Source organism: Xenopus laevis, chromosome 2S (genome assembly GCF_017654675.1).
Source record: "Xenopus laevis strain J_2021 chromosome 2S, Xenopus_laevis_v10.1, whole genome shotgun sequence".
In the NCBI taxonomy this organism is placed as follows: domain Eukaryota; kingdom Metazoa; phylum Chordata; class Amphibia; order Anura; family Pipidae; genus Xenopus; species Xenopus laevis.
This window is the reverse complement of record NC_054374.1, coordinates 166,821,275-166,838,189: the sequence shown is the minus strand read 5'-3', so window position 1 is coordinate 166,838,189 and position 16,915 is coordinate 166,821,275. Positions and strand designations below refer to the sequence as shown.

The following is a 16,915-nucleotide window of genomic DNA, read 5'->3' as shown; positions in this document are numbered from 1 at the left end:
AACCTTAAACGGGAACTATCATGAACATAAAAATTTAATATAATATTCATCATACTGATATAAGAAACTTTCTAAATATAATCAATTAAATATTCGGCATCATTTTTTAAATAATCAAATTTATCTTCATTATCCCTCTCTCAGCATCTGTTTCTCTTCATTCTCTCTTCATGCAGCAGTTGGGTGTCAGATAATAATTGACAGTTACATCCAATATATCTTATAGGGGGGCTTTTTTACTAGCAGATTTATTAGATGTATTTTGCCCAAATCCTTTATGCAACATTTGTTATTCAGCACCAAAAAACCTTGGTAAAGAGCGGAAGTAATGGTCGGATACACGTGTTATGATTGGAAATATTCATATTTCCCGAATTATTTTCTGAAAGTGGGAAATCACTTTAATTTTCAGCGCTTTTGTCCTTATTCCATATATGAGGGGGTTGAAAAGAAGAGGAATGGTTGAGCCGGTTATAGAGAGCAGAACGTGGAAAATCAGAGGCAGGTTAATGTTCTTGAGTGTGTATCGAATAAATAAGAATAAAAATCCCACCAAGAAAATGGAAAAGTTGGAGAAGTGGGTCACCAGGGTGTGAATGGCTTTCTTACTGGCGCTCTTGGAGATCTTAAAGCAGATGTGAAGTATCCGCACATAGGAATAGGCAATGACTAAAACAGTGGCCGAGATATCAATTGCAAACACTGTGGCCGAATATAACTTATTGATTGAGTTATCGACGCAGGACAGGATAAAGATGGACAAGTTATCACAAATGTAGTTGTTAATGTGAGAGCCGCACAGAGGGAGCCTGGCAGACAGCAGATTGCTAATCAATAAACAGGTGATATTGAAGATCAGAAATCCTGCAATAAGTTTCAGAGCAGTTTTATTGGTCATCAGGGTGGGATAGCGTAATGGGTGGCACACGGCTAAATAGGTGTCGTACGCCATGATGGTGAATGTGGAGATCTCACATAAGGCAAAAAGGGTCACAGAGAAGGACTGAATGAAACAGGCGGCTCTTGAGATCACTTTGGATGATAAGAACAAGTCCAGTATTAACTTTGGGAGGAAGCATGAAGCCCCAAATATCCCATTTAGCATGAGGTTGGCTATGAGAGTGTACATGGGCTCATGGAGGCTTTCTTCCAGCAGAACCACAGAGATGATCAGGGAGCTAAACAGCAATATGAGTAGGTAGGTGACAAGCGCAAAGCCACAGTACAGATATTTATAATGTTCCATCTCCTCAATGCCAAGGAGGATAAAACTGGTGCTGGTGTTGAACACATTCTCCATGTTTTGTTTGATCCTGTCCCCTCTGTGGCTCAGTGCAACCCAAAGAGCTTCACTATATTGGATTCCTGCTTTATCAGTGCATTGCAGACTCATTCTTTGCTTAGTAGCCTCTTTAATGTTTCATGCGAAATTTAGGTTAAAGACAAATCCAGTGCATGTGGGTGCCCTATAAATACCTTCATGAACCTCTCTGTGTGTTCTCAGGAGGGTCAGGGGCCCTAAGGCACAATTAATGACAATAAACCATAATCAGCATTACTGGCAGATGCCGTTTGTCCCGATGTATTTGTGCGTTTAAAAAAAAAAGTGCAAAATAAGCATTTTAAGACTTGTTTTGGTAAAGGAAGAATTACACGGCATAGTTATATACACACTTACATAGAAGACAACCATGAAAAATGTCACAACCTTTTATCCATCTCGTCTGACGCTAATTTAATCAGAAACAGAAAGAGACCCCCATATAGAACCATCTCCTGTTTGCTTTAGAGAAGGGAAACATTGTGTTCTGACTTTAAAAGGGCAATTGGTTCAGTCCATTAATCAACATTGTACCAAGGACATTAACATAGTAAGTTTGGTTGAAAAAAGGCACACGTTCATCAAGTTCAACCTTAAGTATATATATAACCTGCCTAACTATAAGTTGATCCAGAGGAAGGCGAAAAAACCCATCTGAAGCCTCTCCAATTTGCCTCAGAGGGGGAAAAATTCCTTCCTGACACCATAATGGCAATGGGACCAGTCCCTGGATCAACTTGTACTATGAGCTATCTCCCATATCCCTGTATTCCCTCACTTGCTAAACACCATCCAACCCCTTCTTATACCTATCTAATGTATCAGCCTGTACTCCTGATTCACTTCCCAGCTCTCCCTGTAACACCCCTTTCCCTCCTCTAATCTCATTGGCTCCCTCCTGTCTGCTGGGAGGAGATACTGGTGAATAAAGCATCCGACCCTTCCTTATACCTATCTAATATATCAGTCTGTACCACTGATTCAGGGTGACAATTCCACATCTTCACAGCTCTCACTGTAACAAACCCCTTCCCAATATTTAGGCGGAACCTCTTTTCTTCTAATCGGAATGGGTGACCTTGTGTCAGCTGGAAAGACCTACTGATAAATAAAGCATTAGAGAGATTATTATATGATCCCCTTATATATTTGTAACCCTTTCGACACCCCTTTGTCGATGTTAGACTCCACGTGTGGTACTTACCTGATGGCACGGGATAAACCTGAGCCACGCCGCAGTGGTATTGGGAGAGACTGGGTACTGTCCCTTTAAACATGATACTCACTCCAAATTCTCTTTGGATACTTTAGAGGTCTCTTCAGGTGAATCCAGCACAGTCAGACATACAGTGAGACTACCAGCCCCTTTGGAGGCTCAGATAGGAATCTCCTGCTGGTTGTTCCTCCAGTCTGGATTCATTTCACACTCTCTGTCCATCCAGGCACAGTATGAGGCTTCCCTGTGCCAGTCTGATACAAATGAATGCTTTTGGTGAAGTCTCTCTGGTCTCTCTCTCTGTCCACCGCGTGGTTCTTTCTGCCAATATCTGTGACTTCCTCTTCCTGCCTGCCACTCACTAGCTGCTCTGTCACTTCCTGCTGCACTGAGATCACTGAACAGCTGGTTGCTAGGTAACCACTTACAGCACACAGACACAGGCTCTGTGCCTGAGCCCTTACAGGAATAATGGTTCTGTACTAATTCCCTACTTTTTATACATTGTTATCATATCACCCCTTAAGCGCCTCTTCTCCAACATCCCCAATTTGGCCAGTCTTTCCTCATAGCTAAGATTTTCCCTTTACCAGCTTAGTTGCCCTTCTCTGTCCCCTCTCTAATACAATAATGTCCTGTTTGAGTGATGGAGACCAAAACTGTAGGGCATATTCTAGATGGGGCCTTACCAGTGCTCTATACAGTGGGACCCCCTCCTCCCGTGACTCTCTGCCCCATTTAATACAAGTCAAGACCTTATTTGCCCTTGATGCTGCTGACTGGCATTGCTTGCTACAGACAAGTTTATTATCTACAAGGACTCCAAGCTCCGTCTCCATTATGGATTTGCCTAGTGCAGTCCCATTAAGGGTATAAGTGGATATTGTTACATTCCAGGTGCAGGACTTTACATTTATCAACATTGAATCTCATTTGCCACTTAGCTGTCCAGATTGCCAGTTAGTCAAGATCCTGTTGCAAGTGCCACACCCTGGATGGAATTAATTGGGCTGATAGTTTTGTGTCATCTGCAAACACTGATACATTACTTACAACACCCTCCCCTAAGTCATTAATGAACAAGTTAAATAAAAGTGGACCCAATACTGAGCCCTGAGGGACCCCACTCAGAACCTTACTCCAAGTAGAGAATGTCCCATTAACAACCACCCTCTGTTTAATATCAATAACCCTGTGCTTCCTTGCTAAAAAGGCATCCAGTCCTTTCTTCAAACTATCTAATGTATCTAATGTATCTGCCCATACAGTTGCCTTTTGGGAGATAATTTCATACAGTCGCCTCCCAGCTATGACTGTAACATGTATAATATAGTCAGGGGACTGCTGCCATGATGCCAGTTTAGAAGCTTGTCTGAGGCAGCAGGCTGCAGGTGGCAACAAGTCACTCCTAATAATTTAAAGAGCCAAAATTCAGATTTTTATCGGAATTTCGTCTCTTCCAGAGCAGATAGAGCAATTGCGTCCTCTGCACTAGTGATGCGGCCTCCATTAACCTGCTCCAGCGCTCAGAAAGGTAAGCAGGGGGGGCATCTAAAAGGCCGCTACAGGTGGTAAAGACCCCAGAAACGTTGCTGAATAAAGTATTATATAGTCTCCATATAAATCTTTACATAGTGGTCATATAACCCTTCAAGTGTCTCTTCTCCAGTGTAACAATCCCAACTTCCTTTCCCCATAACTGATTCCTTCTATCCCTTTATCAGCTTAGTCGCTCTCTCTGTACTTTCTCTATTTCATTACTGCCCCTTATATATTTATATAGTGATCATTTCCCCTTATATATTTATATATAGTGATCATATTCCTTATAAATTTATATATAGTGATCATATCCCCCTTATATATTTATATATAGTGATCATATCCCCTTATATATTTATATATAGCGATCATATCCCCCTTATATATTTATATATAGTGATCATTTCCCATTATATATTTATATATAGTGATCATATCCCCTTATATATTTATATATAGCGATCATATCCCCCTTATATATTTATATATAGTGATCATATCCCCCTTATATATTTATATATAGCCATCATGTCCCTCTTATATATTTATATATAGTGATCATATCCCCCTTATATATTTATATATAGTGATCATTTCCCATTATATATTTATATATAGTGATCATATCCCCTTATATATTTATATATAGTGATCATATCCCTTAGAAATTTATATATATTGATCATATGCCCTTATATATTTATATATAGTGATCATATCTCCTTATATATTTATATATAGTGATCATATCCCCCTTATATATTTATATATAGCCATCATGTCCCTCTTATATATTTATATATAGTGATCATATCCCCCTTATATATTTATATATAGTGATCATTTCCCATTATATATTTATATATAGTGATCATATCCCCTTATATATTTATATATAGTGATCATATCCCTTAGAAATTTATATATATTGATCATATGCCCTTATATATTTATATATAGTGATCATATCTCCTTATATATTTATATATAGTGATCATATCCCCCTTATATATTTATATATAGTGATCATATCCCCCTTATATATTTATATATAGCCATCATATCCCCCTTGTATATTTATTTATAGTGAACATACCCCCTTAAATATTTATATATAGTGATCATATCCCCTTATATATTTATATATAGTGATCATATCCCCCTTATATATTTATATATAGTGATCATATCCCCCTTATATATTTATATATAGCCATCATATCCCCCTTGTATATTTATATATAGTGATCATACCCCCTTAAATATTTATAAATAGTGATCATATCCCCTTATATATTTATATATAGTGATCATATCCCCGTTATATTTATATATAGTGATCATATCCCCCTTAACTGTCTCTTCTCCAGTGTAACCAATCCCATCTTGCCTTTCCCCATAACTGATCCCTTCTATCCCCTTAGTCGCTCTCCTCTGTACTTTCTCTATTTCATTACTGCCCCCCTTATATACAGTATTTATATACAGTAATCACATATACCTCAATCATCTCTTTTCCAGTGTAACAAATGTCAATTTTCTCAATTCCTGTCTGAGAACTGATTTCATTACTGCCCCTTATATATTTATATAGTGATCATTTCCCCTTATATATTTATATATAGTGATCATATTCCTTATAAATTTATATATAGTGATCATATCCCCTTATATATTTATATATAGCGATCATATCCCCCTTATATATTTATATATAGCCATCATATCCCCCTTAGATATTTATATATAGCCATCATGTCCCTCTTATATATTTATATATAGTGATCATATCCCCCTTATATATTTATATATATTAATCATTTCCCATTATATATTTATATATAGTGATCATATCCCCTTATATATTTATATATAGTGATCATATCCCCCTTATATATATAGCCATCATATCCCCCTTGTATATTTATATATAGTGATCATACCCCCTTAAATATTTATATATAGTGATCATATCCCCTTATATATTTATATATAGTGATCATATCCCCCTTATATATTTATATATAGTGATCATATCCCCCTTATATATTTATATATAGCCTTCATATCCCCCTTGTATATTTATATATAGTGATCATACCCCCTTAAATATTTATATATAGTGATCATATCCCCTTATATATTTATATATAGTGATCATATCCCCCTTATATATTTATATATAGTGATCATATCCCCTTATATATTTATATATAGTGATCATATCCCCCTTAACTGTCTCTTCTCCAGTGTAACCAATCCCAACTTGCCTTTCCCCATAACTGATCCCTTCTATCCCCTTAGTCGCTCTCCTCTGTACTTTCTCTATTTCATTACTGCCCCCCCTTATATACAGTATTTATATACAGTAATCACATATACCTCAATCATCTCTTTTCCAGTGTAACAAATGTCAATTTTCTCAATTCCTGTCTGAGAACTGGAACCCTCTGAAACTGAACCTGTTCTGCATATTCTAGATGACCCTCTCCTCTTGAGAATGTATAGCACTTTAAATACAGGATAATAAGTTGCTGATGATTAGTATTACTTGGTACAGCCAAGTTTATTACCCACAACTACCCCCAGGTCCCAGTTAGGATTTGCCTAATTTCTTATTTAAGGTACAGGATAGGTGCATAAACTTACATTTATTAACACTGAATCTCATATTATCTAGACCCACAAAGAGGGAGTTGGGTAGAAAAAAGGACACTGATCAACACAAAGGTGACATTGAAGACCACAGATGCCTCCGAGGAAGCCGATTGGTCGGCGAAAAACGTCAGGCAGGAAGTGACATCACACCTGATCACAGGGTCCCTCTAAAGGAGCTAACAACTTGTGAGACTTATGTATTTATGTGTGATTGTCTTCAAACAACAAAATGTGAGTGCAATTTGTTTTTAAAGTATTTTAATTTAATAAATGGTGTTACACTATTTTGGATTTGTATTTGTCTCCATTGGAGCACAAGAGTGGACCCAGAAGAAGAGTAAATTAACCGTGAATATCACTGCTACAAGTGGAAAGTTTAAAGGGGAAACATACCTCAATGAACAATTTTTGACACCGGGTGCTCTCGCAATATTTAAACCAATTGCACTTTTTTTGGTTTCTGTTTTCTCTATCGCTACAGGCGCTGATCTATGTACAATTTTTTGGAGACTTTGGATACAGCTGAGAGAATGCGGGAAGGTCGGCAAAAGAGAGTAAACCTAATTGACTGACTTTTTACTAACATTTTCTTAACAAAGGTGACAGTGAAGGCCACAGATCCAACAATGAGGTTAAGAGCAGTTTTATTGGTCATCAGGGTGGGAAACCGTAATGGGTGGCACACGACTAAATAGGTGTCATATGCAATGATGGTCAATGTGGCAATTTCAAAGTAGCCAAAAATTGTAACACAGAAGGACTGAATGAAACAGGCAGCTCTTGAGATCACTTTGGATGATAAGAACAAGTCCAGTATTAACTTTTGGAGGAAGCATGAAGCCCCAAATATCCCATTTAGCATGAGGTTGGCTATGAGAGTGTACATGGGCTCATGGAGGCTTTCTTCCAGCAGAACCACAGAGATGATCAGGGAGCTAAACAGCAATATGAGTAGGTAGGTGACAAGCACATACCCACAGTAGGGGGCAAAACATATTACACAAATGAATTGTACCAATATTTTGGTTTCCACACAAACCTAACAACAGCTTTTCTAAAAATATATAAAGTAGTAAGTGTTGCACATGTAGAGGTGTAGCATTGTCATTCTATTAGTAACACAAACAGGACATCACTTGATATTTTCTATTTCTTAGCACAGTGACTAGTCAGCGCTTTGTAATTCCCTCTAGAGTTCTAGTTACAGCTGATACAAACAGTGAAGCCTCCATTTTACATACCCTCATTTTGAGTTTTTCTATAAGTTATACCATTTGTTGTGGTCCCACCAATATAGAGTGCATAATACATTTCCTGATTTTACACCAGGAGCAGGAGAGGGGGGTGAGATCAAAAAATATTTAATATAATAATATTATATAAAGTTCCTGCTGTGGTGCACTTCAGTCCAACGTTCTCTTCATGCCTGGGTGCTGTCAAATGTATTGTAGACAGTACGTCCCCAGTAGTTCTTGAGAAAGGTTGAGACCGAAACGTTGACAATAAATTTTCTTTTCTAAACTGCATTATGAAGCGCTGGAGTGTGTCAATTTTGGGGAACTAATATAATACTAGATGGTGTCGTTTCTGAAGAAACCACAAGATGTTGGCTTTGAAATGCAAGAGGTGTTGGGGCCAGTCGCCCCTGGTGCATAGAGAGTACACAAAGTTGGTAGAATCTGGTTTAAAACGGGGAAAATTGAAGCAGATCAAATTGTACCCTTAAAATCAATCAAAAAACCTGATTGGCTGTTTTTGGCTCCACCTACTTTTAAAATTTGAATCCCAGTCCCCCTGTGACCGACTGTGCCAAGTTTGATGTCCCTGCCATTAACTGTGAAAGAATGGCAGCAACTTATATATTGACATTGATCAGCAATAGGTAACATTTGATTGGCTGTTTTAAGCTCCACCCAGTTTTCTGAATTTTAAACCCAGTCACCCAGTCATGGTCTGTACCAAGTTTGGGGCCTCTGGCTTTAAAACTGTGAGAATGGCAGTATTTGAAACTTTTACATTGAAGTCAATAGGTAAAATCTGATTGGCTGTTATTTGCTCCGCCCACTTTTCCTAAATTTTGACCACAGTCACCCAGTGAGTAATTGTGCTGAGTTTGGGACACTTGGCATGGACGCCATAATAATAGCAGCAATTTGGCGTTTTTCATTAAGGTCAATGGCTGAAATCCGATTGGCTGTTGTTGCCCCGCCCCCTTTTTTTCCTAATTCTGAACCAGAGTCACCAAGTGACTAACACTTTAAGGTTTTGGAATCATGACATTTAATATGTAAAAATGGCAGCAATTTTATGTTTTTCTATCGAAAATCAATGAATGACATTTGATTGGTTGTTGGTGGCTCCACCCACTTTTCCTAACTTTGAAGTGCAAACACCCAGTGACCACATTTGTGATATTCGAGGTCCATGACATCAATAATGTGCAAATGGCAGCAATTTTAATTTTTCCCATTGAAATCATCAAAGAAATCTGATTGGTTGTTTTTGGCTCCACCGACTTTCCCAGATTTTGATCCGGGTCCTCCAGTGACCAACTGTGCCAAGTTTGAGGACCCTCCCATGAACAATCTAAGAGCGGCAACAGTTGTAACTTTTCCCATTGAAACAAATGGCTAATATTTGATTGGCTGTGGTAGACTCCGCCCACTTTTCCAAATTGTAACCCCAGTGGCCCATGGTGCCAAGTTTTGGGTCTCTGGCTTTAACACTGTGGGAATGACAGTGTTTGACATTTTCTCATTGAAGTCAATAGGGAAAATCTGATTGGCTGTTTGTTGCTCCGCCCACTTTTTGGAGTCCCCAAAATGTGACAGAACTTTTCAGGTTGACCCCATGACTAAGTGACCCAAGTTTGGTGAGTGTAACTTTAATGCTGTACGAGTGGCAAAAGTTTCAAATTTTCCAATGAAAGTCTATGGGGAAAAATGGGGTCTTTGGGGGGCCGCCACAGGGCCACAGAGGGTGGGATTGCTTAACAGAGCACAAGCAACCTATTCGGGTATGAGCCCAACAAGTGTGCAAAGTTTCATAATTGTACTCCTAAAACTCTGCGAGGAGTAGCGTTTAGAATATTGCTAAAATTTCATTGGCTGTTGGTCGCTCTGCCTTCGGCCGAGTGTTTTTATATAGTCATGAAACTCCTCGGTAACTTATAATATCCTTATATTTTACAAGAGGGGGTACTTTATTCACTATATAAACAGCCCCTACATCATTATAAATGTGTCATTTATTACTTACTGTGATCTTCTAGAACTTTCTTTCCTTGCACACTGCCTGTCACTAAAGCCTAACTTTATATGGTCACAGAACAACCCCTCAGTGACTTCTAATATCCTTATCATTTACAGTAGGGGGTACATTATCCCTTATAATACATGAGTGATACTGAGAGTTCCCTGTATAACTCAGCCTGCAGCCTTGTGCCTTTATATGGTCACAGAACAACCCCTCAGTGACTTCTAATATCCTTATCATTTACAGTAGGGGGTACATTATCCCTTATAATACATGAGTGATACTCAGAGTTCCCTGTATAACTCAGCCTGCAGCCTTGTGCCTTTATATGGTCACAGAACAACCCCTCAGTGACTTCTAATATCCTTATCATTTACAGTAGGGGGTACATTATCCCTTATAATACATGAGTGATACTCAGAGTTCCCTGTATAACTCAGCCTGCAGCCTTGTGTCTTTATATGGTCACAGAACAACCCCTCAGTGACTTCTAATATCCTTATCATTTACAGTAGGGGGTACATTATCCCTTATAATACATGAGTGATACTCAGAGTTCCCTGTATAACTCAGCCTGCAGCCTTGTGCCTTTATATGGTCACAGAACAACCCCTCAGTGACTTCTAATATCCTTATCATTTACAGTAGGGGGTACATTATCCCTTATAATACATGAGTGATACTCAGAGTTCCCTGTATAACTCAGCCTGCAGCCTTGTGCCTTTATATGGTCACAGAACAACCCCTCAGTGACTTCTAATATCCTTATCATTTACAGTAGGGGGTACATTATCCCTTATAATACATGAGTGATACTCAGAGTTCCCTGTATAACTCAGCCTGCAGCCTTGTGCCTTTATATGGTCACAGAACAACCCCTCAGTGACTTCTAATATCCTTATCATTTACAGTAGGGGGTACATTATCCCTTATAATACATGAGTGATACTCAGAGTTCCCTGTATAACTCAGCCTGCAGCCTTGTGCCTTTATATGGTCACAGAACAACCCCTCAGTGACTTCTAATATCCTTATCATTTACAGTAGGGGGTACATTATCCCTTATAATACATGAGTGATACTCAGAGTTCCCTGTATAACTCAGCCTGCAGCCTTGTGTCTTTATATGGTCACAGAACAACCCCTCAGTGACTTCTAATATCCTTATCATTTACAGTAGGGGGTACATTATCCCTTATAATACATGAGTGATACTCAGAGTTCCCTGTATAACTCAGCCTGCAGCCTTGTGCCTTTATATGGTCACAGAACAACCCCTCAGTGACTTCTAATATCCTTATCATTTACAGTAGGGGGTACATTATCCCTTATAATACATGAGTGATACTCAGAGTTCCCTGTATAACTCAGCCTGCAGCCTTGTGCCTTTATATGGTCACAGAACAACCCCTCAGTGACTTCTAATATCCTTATCATTTACAGTAGGGGGTACATTATCCCTTATAATACATGAGTGATACTCAGAGTTCCCTGTATAACTCAGCCTGCAGCCTTGTGCCTTTATATGGTCATCTTTACTTGTTTGGAAATATTTATAAAACATCAACATATTACACAATGGAAAGGCGTATAGAGAAACACAAATCACAGACAAATGCTGATATAGGGGGACCCTGCTCATTAGAGCTGACAATCCAAAGGGAGAAGTAACCCCATGTGTTACACACAGACTCTGCACATTAGGGACATCACTGCTTTGTGCCATCTTTGAAATTTTACCTACAGACACTGATAAAAATCCTGTTTCACCAGCCCCTCCCCCTGATAATGATTACCTCACAGTGCACTTCCTGGTTATCTCAAATCTCACTTTCCACCTTCAGGTATTTCCTGTTTATCTGATAGAACATGTCCTGTCTCTTCCCTCAGGTACTTCCTGGTTACCTCACAGGACACTTCCCATCTCTCCTTCAGGTACTTCCTGGTTACCTCACAGGACACTTCCCATCTCTCCTTCAGGTACTTCCTGGTTACCTCACAGGACACTTCCCATCTCTCCTTCAGGTACTTCCTGGTTACCTCACAGGACACTTCCCATCTCTCCTTCAGGAACTTCCTGGTTACCTCACAGGACACTTCCCATCTCTCCTTCAGGTACTTCCTGGTTACCTCACAGGACACTTCCCATCTCTCCTTCAGGAACTTCCTGGTTACCTCACAGGACACTTCCCATCTCTCCTTCAGGAACTTCCTGGTTACCTCACAGGACACTTCCCATCTCTCCTTCAGGTACTTCCTGGTTACCTCACAGGACACTTCCCATCTCTCCTTCAGGTACTTCCTGGTTACCTCACAGGACACTTCCCATCTCTCCTTCAGGAACTTCCTGGTTACCTCACAGGACACTTCCCATCTCTCCTTCAGGTTCTTCATGTTTATTTTCAGGGTCAGACTGGTGTCTGAAGGTCCCTCCTCCCGATGCCCGAGTTGTGTGTGCGTGACGGTGGCAACTAATTCTTTCACACTCCCCTGTGATTGGGTTTGGCCGGGGGAGAGTAGAGGGGCAGTCTGGGCAGGGAGCGGGTCTGGGTGAGTTTGTCCTTGTGTCCCACTGGCCTAGTCTGACTGTATAATTTCCATTAGTGAGCTCAACACATAGGAAAGTAGAACCTCAGTGCCTAAGCATATACTCACAGCACCAATGGTCAGTATAAATGGCCGCAGGGTAAAAGAGAATTCACAGCATCAATGGAAGTTCTCTCAGCTTTCAGCCTGTGACCTACATGGAGCCTCAATGCTATATTTGTAGACCCTAGCTCTGAATTTATTCCCTACTCTGGGCAAGTAGTACCCGGCATCCTAGTCCCACTCAACACTCCCTGGTGGAGCCTCAGCTGCTCTGCTAAATACCCCTAACTATCTATCACTCCTAGACTGACCTATTAGAGTAGCCTATTACTGGCTACACCTGACCTTGTCTAGGTTCCAAGTGCAACTGTTCCTGCCCGATCAGGTAACGGGACTGACAAAATTGCCATTGCACATTGAGGGGTAGAGCTTTTCTCTGCCTAATGGACTGATATAGAATTCAGCTTTATTTGGACCATTATAAATAAGACTCCCATCCTACCCTTCCTGTATCCTGTAGTGAAATACAGAAATATACGATATTGTTTTGCATCATTGATTGATATGAGATCAGTCTGAGCTGTGCACATTTATTTGTTGATCACAGTCAATATGTCGGCGAGGAAATCCAACAGCAAGATGAAAAACAGACACTTGAAAATACAAAGGCTCCTAATATTTTTTCAGTGATGGAGTCGTGTCCATTTCACTGAGATGACGCCCAAAGACTTGTATGGTGTTGTGTCAAAAAATATGAATTTAATGGGCGTCAGCGTCATTTCGCCGGCAGTGAATTTTTGGCGAAACTAAACAGGTCAAATTCGCCCATCCCTGGGCTAGACATATTGTCAGTTTCCATTTTGAAAATAACGCCAAACTATTGGCGTGCTGCTAAGGGATTTAACACTGCACCCTCCCGAGTTTAACTATGTTTCTCTAGTAATGAGTACATTTTATTGCTAGGCATGGATTTGCAGCAAAATTCTGGCCTTCGCCCTCTGCAAAATATTTCATGAAAACTGACGTTAATGCATTTAGGTAAAAAAGTCGCCACGACAAAAAATGAATAGAAAGATAAGTAAATAAAACGTAGCAATAACGATACATGTGTAGTTTAACAGAGCTTTTGTTTTTTAGATGGGGTCAGTGACCCCCAATTGAAAACTGTAAAAAAAAATAAGAAGAAGGCAAATAATTTAAAAAAAACTATACAAAAGATATGGTTAACATTAGCCATTCTATAACATTCTAAACATTATCCTAAAGGTGACCCACCCCTTTAAATCTGTCCACTTTTCATTGGCCAACTTTACATTGTATCAGCAGTCTGAACCTCCAGTGCAGAAAATAGAATGGGACAGACAAATACTGCTTAAAGCAATACATATACATGTAATTAAAAACCATTCACAATGTGTAAGGTATGTACATTGTAAAGTTGCTTAGAATTAGGTTTTCTTTTATAAGGCAAAAAAAAAACCAAGTGTAGAACACCCCGAAATCCCTGTTCTAAAGCTTTTAATGAGCATAACGAGTGCAGGCCATAAATGAGATAAACAATCCTACTTGACTATCAAAAATGTCATAGAAACACACGGGAGCCATGAATATCCTATAGAGTGAGTCTTTATGATCGGTTCCTTGTGATGACATACGTCATGTGGATCGAATCTTTAACACTATAGAAATGTATAGTATATACAGTATATAGTAAATATATATATATGTTCTTCCTTTCATAAAATATAAGTCACCTTAATACGCTCACTTATAATATCCTTCTATATTTCCATACGGTAGTGCACTATTGTATACAATGCACCAAAATAAAAGCATTTATTTTATATGATTTAAATAATAGGTGTATAACACAGGCATAGGATCTGTTATCCGGAACCTCATTATCCATAAAGCTCCAAATTATGGGAAGGTCATCTCTCATAGACCCATTTTATTGAAATATTTCAAAACATATTTACTTTTCCCCCAAAAATAAAAATACAACACCTTGCATTGATCCCAACTAAAATATAATTAATCCTTATTGGTGGGAAAATAATCCTATATTGTTTAATTTTTAGTTGATTTAGGGTCAGGGCACACAGGCAGATTCGGGAGATTAGTCGCCCAGCGACAAATCTCCTCTTTTTCGGGGCGACTAATCTCCCCAAACTGCCTCCCCTGCCTTCCCGTCCGCTAAAATGTAAATCACCGGCGGAATGGCACTCGGAGCAATTCGTTTTCCGAAGTCGTCCGAAGTTTCCTTGTGGGTTCAGGGAGATTAGTCGCCCCAAAGAAGAGGAGATTTGTCGTCCGGGCAACTAATCTCCCTGAATCTGCCTGTTTGCCCTGACCCTTAAGATGACCCCAGAAGTCCAGATTTTACCCTTGTATCCAACGAACAATCTTCCGACCTGCCACTAAACATTCAGATGAAATAATGTAGTAAAAGAATCTTGAATGAAATCGTAGTTATGTCTGACAGATAGAAGTGACAGTTTGGGGCCCCAAAGAATATTTTTTTAAAAAAAACCTTGGCACCAGAGCTCCCTTACAAGTAAAAAAAAAATTGGGGCCACAGAAAATATTTTTTTAAAAAACTTTGGCGCCAGGGCCCCCTTACAAGTTTTAAAAAAACATTCAGGCCCCATAAAATATTTTTTTTAAAAATTGGCAGGGGCCTATAGAGTATTAAAATAAAACATTGGTGGCCAGGCGATAAAAAAAACCCAAAAAAACCCATTGGTGTTAGTAGAATTGAACTTGTGGCTTCAGGACTTCAATTATATCTGTTTTCGTGACTTTGGGTCTTTCCGCGGCTTCAGGACTTCGTCTGTTCGGCACTTCCGCATTCGGCTGTTCGGGACTTTGATCAAGCGGCACGGCTTCCGAGCTGTCAAGGGGGGCCAGGCTCTTCGAAAAGTGCAGCACTGCCAGGCCCCCCTTCAAGCCCGGGCCCGGGACACTTGCCCCCCCTGTCCCCCCCTGATGGCGGCCCTGGGCAAAACAGTCAGGTTTAGGAACTATTACTTACAATTACTTACAAAAGCAGAACTATCAGTGAAAAACATGACCTATAGGTAACTTTTAATGTAGATTAATATTTTGAAAAGAAAAATGTTAGTGTCAGTATCACTTGTGATTATACAGCAGTCGGAGATTACATATATCACATCCCCTGGAAGTTGACGTTCTTGTTTCCCCACCTATCTAGCATAAAACTATTCATATTAGGGAAGCTCAAGCAATTTGCTGGCTGATGCTCCGGCAATAAAAAGGCATTTTACTAATAAAGGGACAGGGGCAGATATACGCACTATTAGACTGTCACACCATGGCATATGGGATGTGCAGAATAATGCAAATTATTTTTGATTCAGCCGAACTCCCCCGTATATTATAGCACAATCTGAAATCTTAGGGTAGGACTTCGCAGATGATTTCTGCGCGATCCGACGCGCTACGCAAAAAGGCAGGGGTCACATCCAATGCAACAGAAATAAGGTAAGTAATGGAAATGTCGGATGAAGTCGCAGCGTTGATCAACGCTGCGACTTCATCCGACATTTCCATTACTTACCTTATTTCTGTCACATCCGACGTGACGCCTGCGTTTTTGCGCAGTGCTTCGGATCGCGTGGAAATCGTCCACAAAGTCCTAACCTTAAACGGGAACTATCATGAACATGAAAATGTAATATAATATTCATCATACTAATATAAGAAACTTTCTAAATATAATCAAATAAATATTCAGCATCATTTTTGAAATAATCAAATTAATCTTCATTATTCCTCTCTCAGCATCTGTTTCTCTTCATTCTGTCTTAATGCAGCAGTTGGGTGTCAGATATTCACTGACAGTTAGATCCAATATATCTTATAGGGGGCTTCCTTTTCTAGAAGATTTATTAGCTGTATTTTGCACAAATCCTGCATGTAGAGAGACATGATGTCTGGTGAGTTTAATAGAGTGACCTCTAATACATCTTCTAGGCAAAAGGAGCCCCCCTATAAGATATATTGGATCTAACTGTCAGTGAATATCTGACACCCAACTGCTGCATTAAGACAGAATGAAGAGAAACAGATGCTGAGAGAATGAAGATATTTAGATTATAATTTATTTTTTCAGTGTGATGAAGCTTGTATTAAATTTTAATTTCCGTAATAGTTACCCTTTAAGATTGTTAAAATCTTAATAATTTACTGAGCCAACAGATTTTAAACACAGGCAACTGCATTTCCAAATCCAACATTTGTTATTCAGCACCAAAAAACCTTGGTAAAGAGCGGAAATAATGGTCGGATACACGTGTTATGATTGGAAATAT

The 16,915-nt window shown here is 39.3% G+C and overlaps 1 protein-coding gene across 1 annotated transcript; it reads right to left on the bottom strand.

Annotated features, from left to right (window-relative positions):
• Positions 1-337: 337 nt before the first annotated feature.
• Positions 338-1,549, bottom strand: LOC121400374 (olfactory receptor 56A4-like). Its single transcript, XM_041583283.1, has one exon. The coding sequence runs from the start codon at positions 1,391-1,393 to the stop codon at positions 362-364; it is 1,032 nt and encodes a 343-aa protein (XP_041439217.1). The 5' UTR covers positions 1,394-1,549; the 3' UTR covers positions 338-361.
• Between the last annotated feature and the right edge of the window lie 15,366 nt (positions 1,550-16,915).

What these genes read in the sequence shown, in the direction of transcription:
- LOC121400374 (XM_041583283.1), bottom strand. Translation starts at nt 1,393, where the DNA reads ATGAGTCTGCAATGCACTGATAAAGCAGGAATCCAATATAGTGAAGCT.